Source organism: Myodes glareolus, chromosome 10, assembly GCF_982192425.1.
Source record: "Myodes glareolus chromosome 10, mMyoGla1.1, whole genome shotgun sequence".
Taxonomy (NCBI): domain Eukaryota; kingdom Metazoa; phylum Chordata; class Mammalia; order Rodentia; family Cricetidae; genus Myodes; species Myodes glareolus.
The window spans coordinates 23,660,701-23,675,909 of record NC_142035.1 but is presented as its reverse complement, the minus strand read 5'-3'; the positions used below and the strand labels follow the sequence as shown (position 1 = coordinate 23,675,909).

General features: G+C 41.7%; 1 protein-coding gene across 1 annotated transcript in view; it reads left to right on the top strand.

Moving 5' to 3' along the window:
• The first annotated feature begins 3,064 nt into the window (after positions 1-3,064).
• Positions 3,065-15,209, top strand: part of Acss2 (acyl-CoA synthetase short chain family member 2) — a 42,113-nt gene continuing 29,968 nt past the window's right edge. The window contains exons 1-2 of the mRNA XM_048431556.3: positions 3,065-3,282; positions 7,685-7,880. Coding sequence (XP_048287513.3) covers positions 3,105-3,282; positions 7,685-7,880 — 374 coding nt within the window. The 5' untranslated portion in view covers positions 3,065-3,104. The remainder of the gene's footprint in view (positions 3,283-7,684; positions 7,881-15,209) is intronic.

Sequence of the window (15,209 nt, the reverse complement as noted above, 5' to 3'; positions counted from 1 at the left end):
CTGAGTCCCGCTCAGATTCCATACGCTCCTAGGACCACAGACTGACTTCTGATCGCAAATTCCACTTTTTCTCTTCTTGGACCCAAACCTCTCTGTGGGCACCGAGATCTTCCTCTGATCTCAGACTAGCGCTCCTACCCAGCTCAGACTACTCACCCCAGACTTACGACTTTGACTTCACCTTACCTCTTAGAGTCCTTTCAAAGCGCCAACCCCTACTCCATCCTGACTGCTTTTTCATGTGCAGACTCTCTTGAGCCCCTTTCAAGCTCACGTCCTTTTCTGCGTCCTGACATTTCCCACATTTCTCTTTTAAACCCAAACTCCTGAACCACTCTGATGTGTCAGCATGGAAGATAGGCCCTTACCCCAACTTTAGGATCTTTAGAAGCAAACCCGGAAGACGGTCCCTTACCCCAGCTTTAGGATCTTTAGAAGCAAACCCTCGGGTTCCACTCCAGGAAACGAATTCAGTAGACCAGAGCACAATCTTTGGAACCTTAATGGTCTTCTGCATTTTAAGAGCTCTTGATGTGGTTCTGGAACGAAGGTAACAGAAGTCCTGACGGTGTGGGTGTGGTAGAGCAGAAGGGTGAATGGGAAGGATAAAGGTGTAAGAACGGGGGCTTAGGAAGTAGCTCTCTGCTAGAATGTTTGTCCGTGTGAAGGTTTGACCTTCAGCATCAGGAGAAAAAAGAAAGGAAAGAGAAGAAAGAAAAAGAAAGGGAATGGAAGAATGAGAACACATGCCTATACTCAAGGTGCCTGCCAAGCCCATCTTGCAACTGCTACCCTAGCTTCAAGATTGAAAGTTACGACTCCAAACGTCTACTGTTCAGCCCACAGGCAGAGAGATAGGGCTGGTGAAGCCGTGGATACACAATAATCCTTTCTTTCCCAATCCCTAGCTCCAGGCTCAATGTGACTTGAACTGTTTTAGTATTTACTACGGACACCAGGAGCCGCAGTGCCACTTGTAGACAGCAGGGGGCAGCAGTAGATAGCGAAGAGCTGCAGGAGAAAGGTTTAGGAAGGAGTGCGGGTTAGAACTGAGCCCTGGAGGTGAGGGTCAGAGACGATGATGCTCTTCAGGCCTATAGGCAAAATTATATGTGCCATCTTCCCTACGGAGAGACTCTTATCTTATTAGGGAGATCTGTAGGGAGCATTGTTTCCGTGATCTCCTACTCCCATGAGTGAGTTTGTCCCCACTAAGTGAGATCCGTCACCCGAGTGTTGTCTGCTCCTTCAGTGAGGATTGAGCCCTCTCATTAAGGTTAGTGAAGTCTGTATCTCCTAGAGGGAAATCTATGTTTCCAATCCCATTAATGCCATCCATGTCCTGTAAGCAGGGGCAGACCTCTTCCATGGAATTTGAGGCCGCCAGAAAGATCTATGCCTCCTAACATAGTTCATGCAATTTCAATTAAGTATGTATCTGTTCAGAGGAGTTGACATCTCTTTGATGAAGCTGTTTCCTCTTTGAGATCTATGTCTATTCTACAAGGTTTGTATGAACTTAATGGGCCCCAAGATTCTCCCCTCAGGATCGGGTAGGCTCTCAATCATAACTGAGCACAAGGAGATATTTTTCTGTCTTAGGGTATATTACACTTATGGTCAGTTGGACAAAGATCGAGGTAGCAGGTGGGTAGGTGGGTCACAAGCTCTAAGTATGGATCAAAAGGCAGGAGCTGTCTGCTTCAGACCTCAGATTCACTGGTGTAGTTAGATATTTAAAGATCCTAGTCTTGACAGCAAGTCTGTGAACTGTTAGATGAAGTGGCCCCTTCTTGGTGATAACTGTAGGTAGGAGATAGAGGTTGTCTTACTGGGTTAAGAGGATAGAGGGAAGCCAGAGATAACTAAATTCAATTTGTGGCAGATGGGAGTATACTTAGGTGACTTAAAGAATGCAAATGATTCCTTTGGTATTTTTATTATTTTATTTTGCATTTGGCATTTTCAAGATCTAGCTTCTGTTTTCTTTGTGAAATTTCGTTCCCCAGTTTTATTTTCCCTTCTTCTTCCCTTTCTCCTTTTCTTTCTTTCTTTCTTTCTCCCTCCCTCCCTCCCTCCCTTCCTTCCTTCCTTTTTTTCTTCCTTTATTTTTGTGTTTTTTCTAGACAGAGTTTCTCTGTGTAGCCCTGGCTGTCCTGGGCTGTAGATCAGGCTGGCCTCCAACTCAGAGATCCCTCCTGCCTCTGCCTCATGTGTGCAAAAACATGTGCGGCTCCTTTCCTTTTCTAAATTTACCTTTTGTGCAAAGAGAACATATACTTTTTGACAAAGATCTGAAGGATCCTCCTTGTCTTCTTTAGAGCCTTGTGCTTTAGATCAGGGTGGAGATTTATGGAGACAAAGAAAATTACAACATGTCCTCAGAGGGGGGAGAGATTCAGAATGATCCGAGTTGGCAGGAAGGGCCATATCCGGGAACTGTGCTCTAAAGATGTGGAGGAATTTTTCCATGAGAACGAAATAGGGGTGTTGCTCGGCGGCAGACTTGGAAGAGTGTCACCCAAGAAGGAACTGTGCTCCACCTGATTATCCAACTCGGTGGAGTGACAGAATTGTGCAATCAGATCATGGTTGAGTGCACAGCGGATGACCCAACGCCTCTCATTAGCCACCGTTTCAGTCTCAAGCTGCGCGGTGCCCTAACCCAACCCCCACCTGTCACTCCAAGACCCTAGGTTGGTCACTCCACAGCCCTGCCTCCTCTCCTGTCACTTCCAGCTGGGCTACACCCCATCACTCCACGACCCGCCTCCTCGCCTGTCACTTCTGGCCCCGCCCCTCCTCTGTCATTCCAAAGCTCCACCCCTCTCCTGTCATTCCCAGACCATTCCTTCGACTTTCACTCTATGGTCACACCCCTTCCGGCAAGTCAGCTCCGCCCCTACCCCGACTTTTCCCGAGCGGTTTCTGTTGACCCCGCCCCTTCACGCACGGCCCTACCCACTATTGGATGCTTAAAGAGCGGCCTCCAGCCTCAGGCTCCTCCCCCACCCCAGGCCCCGCCTCTAGGGTCGACCTGTTTTTCCCCGCCCCGGCACCCACAGCGACCGCAACGGCGGCCAAGGTGCGCAGAGCTTGGCGCGATGGGGCTGCCCGAGGAGCGGCGCAAGAGCGACAGCAGGAGCCGGGCTCGGGAGGAGACCGGCGCCGAAGGCCGAGTGCGGGGTTGGTCCCCGCCACCGGAGGTCAGACGCTCGGCGCACGTCTCCTCTTTGCAGCGCTACCGCGAGCTGCACCGGCGTTCCGTGGAGGAGCCGCGGGGTGAGGCTGGGCCCGGGCGACTCTTGGGGGCTCCAGTGAGCAGAGCAACGGGACTCCGAGGGGCACTTACCGAGCTCCCGTACCGAGCAGATGGAGGCTCACTGAGAGAGAGAGAGAGAGAGAGAGAGAGAGAGAGAGAGAGAGAGAGAGAGAGAGAGGGAAACGAGATTGGAAGAGATGGCGTTCCATGAGAAGAAGGAGGGGGTCTGGGAAGTGAGGATTCCTAGAAGTTAGGGGACTCTCTGGCGACTCGGCAGTTTTGTGAGATGGGTGTTTTCACAAGGAGATGCGGGTTCTGCGAGGAGAAGCGGGGTTCGGTGAGGGAAGGACCCTTTGGGGAAGACTAAGGGGTTTCCGTTGGGAAAAAGTTCTATTTGAGAGTCCCTGAGGTAAAAGAAGGACTCCAAGGAGCAAGGGTGCGTGCGCCTTGAGGGAAGGAGAGCCCAGAAGAGAGAGAACCTTTGCCTCCAATTCAACAGTTGCCCTTCTCAGATTTTTAGCGCTCTCATCTCATTTTGCTCAGCGGCAATGCCAAGTCTGGCTCCCTTCTTGGGGTCCTATATCTATTTAACATGGCAGCAATCCCAAAATGCGATTGAAAAAGCTGCAAATATGTCAAGTGTTTTGTTTTTTTTTTTAAGAAATAAATTTGGACCTAAGTTATACTAACACCGATTCTAAGAGATAATTTTGTGACTTTAAAGACGTGTCAGGCCAGGGGGCAAAACCACATCCTGATCAGGCCTGGTGGCACACACCTTTAATCTGAAGAACTGAAGAGGAAGAGGCAGGTCTTTGTACACATAGGCTAGCCTGTGTGTATAGGTAGTTCCAGAACAACCAGGGCTACATAGTGAGACCCTGTTAAAAAAAGACAACAGTAAAACCCCACCACCACTTTCCGGTTGAGGGGCAGCATGGTAAACACAAATCACACTCAAGAAAATGCATAAAAAGCTATTCTTGCAGTCTTAGGCAGATTTAAAAACCTATCTTGAATTTCCTTATCTCCAAGATAGGAATAATAATACTAGCTTCATAGATTATGAGAACTAAAATGGGTAATAAAGGATCCATTATCGAACGTTTGATGCCCAGCCGCCATTAAATAAGTCATGATTTGTTTGACAACAACAATGTGGAGGAGGCAGATACTAAGCAATACAAAATCGTTATTAAATCAAGTGTGAAGTCGTTCATTGCTACAAGTAGTGTCCAACTCTGAGTCCTTGGGTGTCTTTTCCCTTCTCTTTCTGTATTTTTTTCATGAGTTACATCTGTTTCCCTGGGGTAATTTCTAGTCTATGTATCTAGCCTCATACCTTGTATTTCACTTATATTCGGGCTCCAGATTTCATAGGATAATAGACCATTTGTATTTCTCACACACTGAAGATTTACACTGAACCAAACGAGACTGTGAGTGACGTTTCCCAGTTTTCTCTCCCAAGCCTGCTTTCTTCCCCATTATCTTTTTCTTTCTTTCTCTTTTGCCTTAATTTTCTGTTTTCAGTTGGGAGGTAGTGTCAGTGGCACTGCCCCAAACTATAAACCTCTTGCATCATCGCCTTCTCCGATATCTTTTTTATACCTTATGAATTTATAGGACTCTTATTGTTTACTAAGCAGTGTTTCAGTTTGATTTGGCCCGAGTACGACCCACATTTTACAGAGGAAGAAACAGGAGCCTAGAGAGACTAATTCCCTTACACAAGGTCATAAAGCAAGTCATTGACGGTTGGGGTGTAAACCCACAGGATCCTGACTAAAGAACTATACTCTGAATATTGTGCTGTTCTTCTCTGACTTTTCACCGAATTCTGCTTTTCACCGAATTCTGTCAAATGCTACTTTAAAATCTCTCTCAGACTGACCCTTACCACCAATTTCCATAGATGCTTTAAGTCGGGAACACAGGAGACGGTTTTCTAATTTGTCCCTTCCTCCCTAGTCTTAACACCTTCAGTTGCTCCAGCAGACTTATCTAAACATCATTAGATTGATATCCTGGGAATGATCTTTTATATGGCATTGTAAAAAACTAACGTTCTTTCTTTCTCCTTCCTTCTTTTTCTTTTTTCCTTCCTTTCTCTCTTTCTTTTTTCCTTCTTTTCTTCTTCCTTATTCTCTCCTTCCCCCCTCCTTCCCTTCCTTCTTCATTCCTTCCTTCCTCTCTCTCTCTCTCTCTCTCTCTCTCTCTCTCTCTCTCTCTCTCTCTTTCTTTCTTGTGACAGGGTCTTGGTATATAGTCCTGACTGGCATGCAACTCACTATGTAGATATAGACAAGTCTTGACTCAAACTTGTGGTGATCCAGCCTCTGCCTCCTGAGTGCCGCAGTTATAGGCAGATGCTACCATGCCTGGCTTTTTAAAATTATTTCCCCTAATTAAGATTCAGTTTTTCTTTCCAAGCCTCTGGGTCATCACCTCTTCAATCTTATCTCTACCATTCTCTATTACATTCTTCATTCTAGATAGATCTTCTTGATATCCTGGCTGCACAAAAGTCCCTTTCCATGTCTTTGGTTTTGCCCAATCCCTTCTGTGCCTATTTACTTAACTAAACCCCACCTGAACTTCAGTTTTCTCACCTATAAAATTAATATAATATATATATACTTCATAAATTTATGTCATAGTGATTAAATTAAATTAGTCCAGTCCTAAATAGTTTCATCTTCCATCTTTACATATGATCACTAAATGTCAGTTTTCACTTTTTAAAATGACTATTCAGTATTTTATTAATATTGCAATTTATACTACTAGTTTTTACCAGTTTTTGATTGTTGGGCTTTTGGGTTTAAGGTGTGCATGTGTGTGGACTAGAGGACAGCCTTGGGCGTCACAGCAAGCCCAGAAACCCACCTGTCTCTGCCCTCAAAACACTAAATTGACAACCGAGAGCCCCTATGCCCGATCTTCACGCGTGTGTGGCAAGCACCTTGTGAGTCGAGCTATTTCTCCAGCCCTGGTTTTATTATTTATGATTTTTTAAAATCAGGGTTTCAGGTGGCCCAAACTGGCCTCAAATTTTCTGTTGAGGCTGGCCTTGAACTCCTGATTCTCTGGCTCTCCCTTCCAAGTGCTGGGATTACAGACCCACATCACTGTACCTGCCTCTGGCTCTCCCTTCCAAGTGCTGGGATTACAGACCCACATCACTGTACCCCCTCTAGTCTCACTTTGTGGTGTTGCTACAGAGACCTTTTTAGTAATGCCTTCTTTCCTTTGGATTATTTTCTTGGAATATATTTCCAAAATTGAGTTAGCAAACAAAGGTTCAAAAAAGTTTCATAACTTGCCAGACAATTCTTATAGTGCTGTTACTGTATAAAAGTGTCAGATTCTCCTCAGATCTCATGTGGTGAAAGCATAGAATTAAATTAAAAAAAAAATCTTTGTTAGTTTTATAGGTATACTATAGCACCTTGAGTTGATTTCATTTTTGTTTCCTTAATAGACTGATGGGTGGTTTAGCTTTTGATTTTATTGTCTTGTTCCAATATACTAAATTATGAATTAGTTCCTGCTGATAAGTTTCTTTATTTTCGGTCTGAAATAATTTCTCAAAACATAAGCCCTTGGTTTTCTCTCATACCAAAATAGTCACTTTCTTTTGGCACAGAAGTAAAGTATATGCCTGTCTTTGGAAAGTTAGCAAACATGTCTTCTCAAGGAAATTCAAATCTTGATTTAGTAACCTGTGAAGTCTTAGGCAAACTGTTTAATGTCTCCAAGCCTTGATTTTCAAATCTATAAAATAAGAAACAAAATAATGCATGCCTCTTAGGGATGTAGTAAGGGCTAAATTAAATAATACATATAAATAACACATAAAAATAGCTTTAAGTAACACCTGACACGCAGGAGCACCTGTGCAAATAGCAATAAATAATTGCTAAGAGAGAATGAACAAACTAAGAGATGACCGTGGAAGACTACATGGGTAAAGAATTTCTTAATTATTGATTGCCTCCTGGGTACTGGTCATTATGTTAGGTACTGCACGGATATGATACTTTCGAGTGTGTGTGTGTGTGTGTGTGTGTGTGTGTGTGTGTGTGTGTGTGTGTGTACTGGAGATAAGCCTGGGTTTAAACTCCCTATGTTAAGGCTAGTCTTGGAACTCCTGATAATTCTGCCTCCACCCAAGTGCCTGGAGCATAATAAGTGTGTGCTACTACACTCAGATAGACAGCTTTGTGTATAGAAGGAACAATCTGAATTGAGATTCGGGAATAGACTGTAGGCAGGAGAATAACAGACAATTAGATAAGACAGATACTGAGTCCTGGGACAGGATGATTGTAACTTGGTCCTGTGCATATGCTAGTAACCCATCTGGTGATAAATATGGTTGAGATACCTAGTGATATGTGGGCATCTCTTTTGTTGCAGAGTTTTGGGGAAACATTGCCAAGGAATTTTATTGGAAAACCCCATGCCCTGGCCCATTCCTCCAGTACAACTTCGATGTGACCAAAGGGAAAATATTCACTGAGTGGATGAAAGGAGCAACTACCAACATCTGCTACAATGTGCTGGATCGAAATGTCCACGAGAAAAAACTTGGCGATAAAGTTGCTTTTTACTGGTAAAAATATTTATAGTCTGTGACAGATAGAAATATCATGTTTATATAGAGTTTCATAATTCACAGCGCACTTTATTTTTAAATTGAAAAAATTTTAAATTAATTAATCAATGTGGGTGGCATGTTAAGGTCAGAGGACAGCTTTCAGGAGTTGGTTCTCTCATCCACACTGTGGGTCCAAGGGATTTGAACTCAGATCTTCAGGCTTGGGGACAAATGCCCTTGACATGTTGATCTATCTTGCTACCCCCAATTCCTACCTCCAGATTTTTTTGAGACAGAGTCCATCTGTGAAATTCTGGTTGGTTTGGTATTTGCTATGTAATGAATACTGGCAGTGAACTTGTAACAACCCTCCCGCCTTAGCCTGTTAGCCGATGGAATTAGAGTTGTTTGCCATCCACACTGGACTGTAACAAAGTACTGTAAATTCCATCAACTTACTTGATCCTTACATCACCCAAGAAGAGTAAGCAAAGAATCAGTGATTTGGTATTTCAGTAAGGAATAATGCATCAAGGAAATTAGTTTCTTTAGATCACATAACCTCTGGTAACAGAGTCACCATAAAATCAAGTGGCCCTCCTGTTCTTGGTTTATGGTTGGAGGTTAGGAGAGTGAGTATATAGAAGAGAAAGGGACTAGGTTGCTTTTGTTTGTTTTTTTTTTTTTTCATTCTTGCTTTGGAACAAAAAATGAGTGTTAGGGTTTCACCAGCTCTATCATTGTTATCATTACCTTTTATTGAGTTAAGGGTTAGATACTATGTTTAGGAGTTTAAGAAATACCTTATTTGTTGCTCACAGTAACAACAAAAACCACTATGCCTGGCAAGATTTCTTCCTTTCTTTTTCCTTTTGGTTTTTCAAGATAGTTTCTCAGTGTAGTTCTGGATGAACTGCAACTAACAATATAGACCAGGCTGGCCTCAAAATCAGAGATCTACCTGCCTCTGCCTCCTGAGTGAAGGAATTAAAGGTGTGTACCACAACTACCCAGCAACCTGGCAAGATTTATTTTTAAATTAGATGTTTTGTTAATTTGTTGATCCTTTCTTACAATAATATTCAATTCCATCCTCCCCCTGTTTCCTCCCAGATCTACCTTCACACAGCTACCCCCTCAAACTTGTCTGTGTTGAATCCACAATGTATGTTAATACTCTTTCTAAGAAACAGTGTTCAGTGAAACACCAATTTGGGAAGCACTGCATTATGTAATCTACAAAGTTACTTCCAATGCAAAATTCTATAACTTTGTGGTAAGACAGTATTATTTGGCTTTTACATGATCAGTTGTTCAACAAGAATTTTTAAAGATACTGGGTACTGGAGAGAGATGGCTCAGTGATTAAGAAAGCATACTGCTCTTGGAGAAGACCCAAGTTTAGTTCCCAGAACCCACACTGGGCAGTTTAAACCACCTATAATTCCAGCTCCAGGGAATCCGATGCCCTCTTGTAGATGCCACAGGTACCTACCTGCACTCTCTGTCTTTCTCTGCCTCTGCCTCTCTCTCTCTCTCTCTCTCTCTCTCTCTCTCTCTCTCTCTCTCTCTCTCTGCCACACACACACTTAATAATATAAAATTGTAAAAAAAAATTGGATATTCAGCCTTGTATTAGGTGTTATTAAATAAGGTGATATCAACTGGACAATTAATTTTCAATTCTTTTATGCTTATAGTAAACTGTAAATGGACTGCATTTGTTATAATAAGATAAAGTGCAAGTATGCTAGATATATAGCTGCTTCCCCTTGTTGAGCCCATATTTATAAATATTCTTACACTGCTTCCTCTTTCTTCTCTTTCTTTTCTTTTGTGCATTGCACATACTAAGCAACTGCTCTACCATTGAGCTACACACCCTGCCCCATTCTAGTCTTTTTTTAGAGGTCAACTTTCCAGGAGCAGATCCCTCCCTCCTTCCTTCCTTCCTTTTTCCTTCCTTCCTTCCTTCTTTCTTTCTTCCTTCCTTCCTTTCTTTCTTTCTTTCTTTCTTTCTTTCTTTTTTTAGATTTATTTATTATGTATACAGTGTTCTGTCTGCATGTATGCTTGCAGGCCAGAAGAGGGTACCAGATCTCATTACAGATGGCTGTGAGCCACCATGTGGGTTGCTGGGAATTGAATTCAGAACCTCTGGAAGAACAGTCAGTGCTCTTAACCTCTGAGCCATCTCTCCAGCCCCCATTCTAGCCATTTTAAAAGAAGAGATTGGCTTCCTTTTATTATAAATGAGAATTTAAATCTCGAACACCCTTCTAACTTCTCCCTTTCACTAAACATAATTTTTGAATAATTAAATTCAAACCACAGTCTTTATAAGAGTAGTATAGTAAATGTATTAACATGACTTTTTCTCTAGGGTCTCATATAGCTCAGGCTAGCCTCAGTAACTATATAGCTGAGGATGGCTATGAAATTGTGATCCTCTACCTCTGTCTCTCTCTACCAACGACTGGATCGTAGACCTGTACTACCATGCCCAGTTTACGCTGAGGACTTGTACAGGCAGGAAAAGTGTTCCGCCGATGAAGCTATGTCCTGGCTTTTGCATTTCTTGTACAGAGTTTTTGTTTTCTCTGGAGTCATCAATTGCCTCTCCTTGTACTATTTGTTTTAATCTTGTAATCAGAATGTCCCAAAATTTCGTACATGTATATTCTAGAACCTTCTTTCTCTCCCCCAAGTTTTCTGTGTTAGGGTCCACCTTTATTTATTTTTTTATTGATGCTTTAAAAAATAAAATTTTTAGTGATTTTTTTTCTGGTAGTGCTAGTATTTGAGCCCAGGCTTGTGATATATGTATGTATGTATGTGTGTATATATATATATGTGTGTGTGTGTGTGTGTATGCGTGTGTGTATATATACACATATATGTGTGTGTATGTATGTATGTATGTATGTATGTATGTATGTATTGCAAGAGGGCCTTTACTATGTAGTCCAGGCTATTGTGGAATTCATTATGTGACCCAGTTTGGTATCAAACTCATGGTAATTCTCCTGCCTCAGCCCGGATACTGAGATTACAAGCATGAGTCATTATATCTGGCATACTTTCTTTTTGTATCGCTTTCTTCTCAGCTCAAATAGTGTCATTTAAAGAATGTAGTATTATTAGCATACCACATTTGCAGTTCCTTTCTTGTCTTGGAACATATATATGCACTGAAGTAATCCACAAGGAAAATAGCACTCTTAAGAGCACGCTGCAGCTAAGAGCATACTATAGTTAGCTAAAATAAAACCGCCACAAGGAAGAATTTGGCCTTTTCCTTCAGCTTGGCACATAATAAATGTTTATGGAATGATATTATTTTTAGAACTGTATGTGACTGTTAGAGTCCACATAGGTCAACTTTCTCTATAGATTAGCAGATCTAAGATTAGCTGGAGAGGGAAAGTGATTTCCCTCAGGGTTATATACCAATTTGAAGATAAAACAGAGACTAATCTCCAGATAGTTTTACTCCTAGTCAACTACTCTTTCCTTTAATAAGATACTGCCTTGTTCAGGGAGTCCAACACTGGGCTGTGACAGATGAAAAGAGAAATTGGTCATGTTAGTCAAAATAATTTATTTTCAAATTGAAATTTAAAAAACAATAAGGTTTGTTAAATCTAATATTATAGGGTTTTCGTTCTATTTGGGGAGACCAAATAGTTATTTAAAATTGCTGTCACCAAAAAGCAAACAAAAAATTAAACAGCAGCAACTCAGGAGGTAGAGGCAAATAGACCAGGAGTTCAGGGCTAGACGTGGCTACATAGAGGGTTTGAAGCCAGCCTGGGTTGCATGAGACCCTAGTTCCAAAAACCCAGAGCAAAAAATAAAATATACATAAAATAGCTTTTATATTATGGAGTTGTCAACTGAATAAGATTAAATAGAATAACAAACTCATGTCCAATATACTGGCATGGTGAAAGAGCTTACTAGATATTAATCACTATTACTGTGTTTTGGGATGGTAAAAACACCAAGTCTCACCAAGTGGTCAGCTCTGAAACTATATCCATAAAGCAACACTAAACAGACTCAGCAGGTTGTATTTATATATTTATTCACATATATAAAATAATAATCATTTTTTAAAAAGAGACTATGAAGAGAGGATTTGGGAGGGGGTTGGAGGAAGTATAAAGATGTAATTATACTTTAATTTTTTTAATTGCAAAAAAATAATAATTTGGATCAGAAACAAAACAAAGCCCATCAAGTCTCTTCAGACTAAAAGGCTTATGCAAGGAGCAATTTATTTCTTCAACAAATAATTCTTGAGGACTTACTGTATGCCAGGCACTGTTCTGAGCAAAAAAATAAAATTCTTTTTTTATGTAGTGTAAAGAGACAGACAGTAAACAAACAAAATAAGACAAATGGGAGTTGAGGAGCTAGCTCAGTTAGGGCTTTCCTTACAAGGACTTGAATCCAGCCCTCAGAGCATACACACAAACACGCAGACACATATGTGCCAGGCAGTGACAAATGTTCTATAAAAATGCAGATCACTGGGAAAGGGATGACGGTACAGAGTGGAACTGGAGAGGGAAAATCCCTGCACAGGTGACATCGTTTGGGCAGAGATTTGAAAGAAAGGATGCAGTATGCCATGCAGATAATGTGAGTACAGGGAGAAATGTTCCAGGTAGATGGAAGAACAAGCATGTGCTGATGCTCAGCGTGTTTGGAGACAGTTGAGATGAGGGATGGGGAAATCCTGAGGCCCACAGGCTGCTGAATCATTTAAAACCATGAAAGCCAGTGTCGAGTGTGGCTTTTTGTGCATGGTGAAAAGGGAATACACTAGACAGTCGTGAGCAAGGACATGATAATGGCTTGGATTTTACTTAGGACCTCGATTTTAAATTGAGAATAAAAAGTAGAAGCTGGGAGACCAGTTCCAAGGTTGGAATCTAGGTGAGCCATGGTAACTTAGGAATCGTGGCAGTTGTGAAGGTGGTTAAAAGTGCTCAAAATCTGCATCTATTTTGAATCAAGAGTCCATGGAATTTCACCATGGGAGGTTCTAAAGATCTAGCAGCCTGCTGACTGTAACACTTCTTTGATAGCAGATAAAGTTCAGAAATGGGAGACCACAACTCTCAAGATACGTTAAAAAATGTTCTTATAAAGAAAAATGATGTGGCCACAGCTAGATTTAAGAATGTTAATCTAGAGCTGGGCGAGGTGGCACAAACCCTCTCATCTGAGAGGTGGAAGGAGCATCAGGAGCTTGAGGCCAGCCTCAGCTACACTGCACGTTTGAGGCAAGCCTAGCTATTTGAGGATCTGTCTCAAAAGTAAAATGTATATAATGAGTATGGAAGCAGGAGTGTGAGCCAGAGAACTGAGAATTTGTTATTCAGGGTAGAGATGCCTGCATTGGGTGCTGTTGATGGGTAGACAATACCAAAGTCACTGGGCTTTGGTGACTGGGGACCTTTCTAGAGTCGCCTAGAGATGGAATTCTAGTCCATACAATGAAAATATCAGCCATCAACCATTCTTCACACTTTCTTCTCATAAACCGTATTTAGCCAAGGCTGGTGTCTAACTGGCTGTGTAGCCAAGGATGACCTTGAGCCACCAGATCGGCTGCATAAACCAAATCACTTGCTATCTCTCAGGGTCCTTTCAACCTACTAGCTCTCCCTCTTTCTGCTACCTAGAAAATCTTTCACTTGTTTTCTCTCCCTGAATGACGACTATGCTAACTTTACTTTGTGACTGATTATTACATTGTATAATACATGTAAATCATCATTAACATTCCTAACTACTGGACTAAGAACGATAGTGACAGAGAGCTTACAGGCAAAGTTTTATTTGGAGGACAAACTTAATTTAACTCTTGTTAAAATGAGCATTGCCTTTGTTATACTGAACAAGAGAATTCTTGGTTCTTTCCTAGTCTTCCTCTGCTTCTATTCCTTTCATACTTTACCTATAATAGTTTCCTTCTTCTAAATAACTAAACTGCTATCTTCCCAGTGCATTCCCACCAACAGTCTGTTCTCTCCTACCATGTGGTTCTGGACATCAGACTTAAGTTGTCAGGCTTGGTGGCAAGTGTTCTTATCCAAAGAGCCATCTTGTTGGCTTAAGAGGGCCCTGGTAAAAAGAGCTAATGCTTAGTCTAGCCACCCTAGTTTTTATTTGGATTTCTTTTAATTCCACTTGAATTATAAATATACTCATTACAACTTCAAAATTTCACATGTAGGGTCTTTGAACTCTAATTTCTTTGAGCATTTTACGTTAGGGTCACTTTTATCGTCCATGGATTCTCCCTCACATTCTAACACTGTCGCTAAACATTAATGAGTTCAAATCAGATCCATCCCTTAAGTTCTCACACTCCAGAAGCAGCTCTGAGGATATGCTATATGGAAGGCAAAAAGAAATTATTAGGTCTTTCATATTTTTGTTAACTGCCTTGTAGTTCCTTCTGACAAACCTGGAAACAATCCTGTAAATAAATTAAAACCACAGTCACTCTGCAGGGTGTTTCCAATAGTTTGGCTACTGGAGGAGGCCCATCAACAGAGACATGAACATATCTTACCTCCTTAAATCTTAGTTTTCCCATCTGCAGAATGGGAATAACGATCGTTTCTATCACAGATTGTTGTAAGAAGCCACTGGGGAATCTTTTGTAGGCGGCAGCTAGAAGCCCAGAGCCACATTACATTGTTTCCTTTCCCGTGCTCCTAGGGATTCTGATATGTGTGTGGGAGCTTGCTGAGTTCATAGGAGATCTTTGATCTACTGAAGTGTTCTTGTTCTATGGATGAGGTAATACTGAGTCCACATTCTCTGGTTCCTCACACGGTAGTTTCCTAAATAACCCTACGATCTCTCATAGTCCAGCCGTGGCCTTCCTCACACATCACATGGCTGCCATGCTTTGACTTTTCATGTCTGTGATGATATTAACTACTCAGGCAGTTCTGCTTGACAGCTCAGCTTCTTACTGCTGTACCTAAGGCTGACTGATAGACTGATTCTTTTTTTGTTTTTTGGGGGTTTTTTTGTCTCTTTTCCTTAGATAAAGGGTCTTGTTGTGTAGCCCTGACTGGAAATCCTCCTGTCTCAGCCACCTAAGTGCTAAGAATACAGATATGTGCCAGCACACCTAGCTATAAATTCCATTTTTTATAATGATAAACTATGTCTCCCATTTGCTGCACTTATGTATTTGTTCCCTTATTTTTTTTAACCTGGGAATAGTTCATAGCATTTGACAGATAAGGGACTTGTGGCTCAGACTTGGCCAGGGTCTTACAGTAATTGTAACTTATTCTAGACAGGAGGACA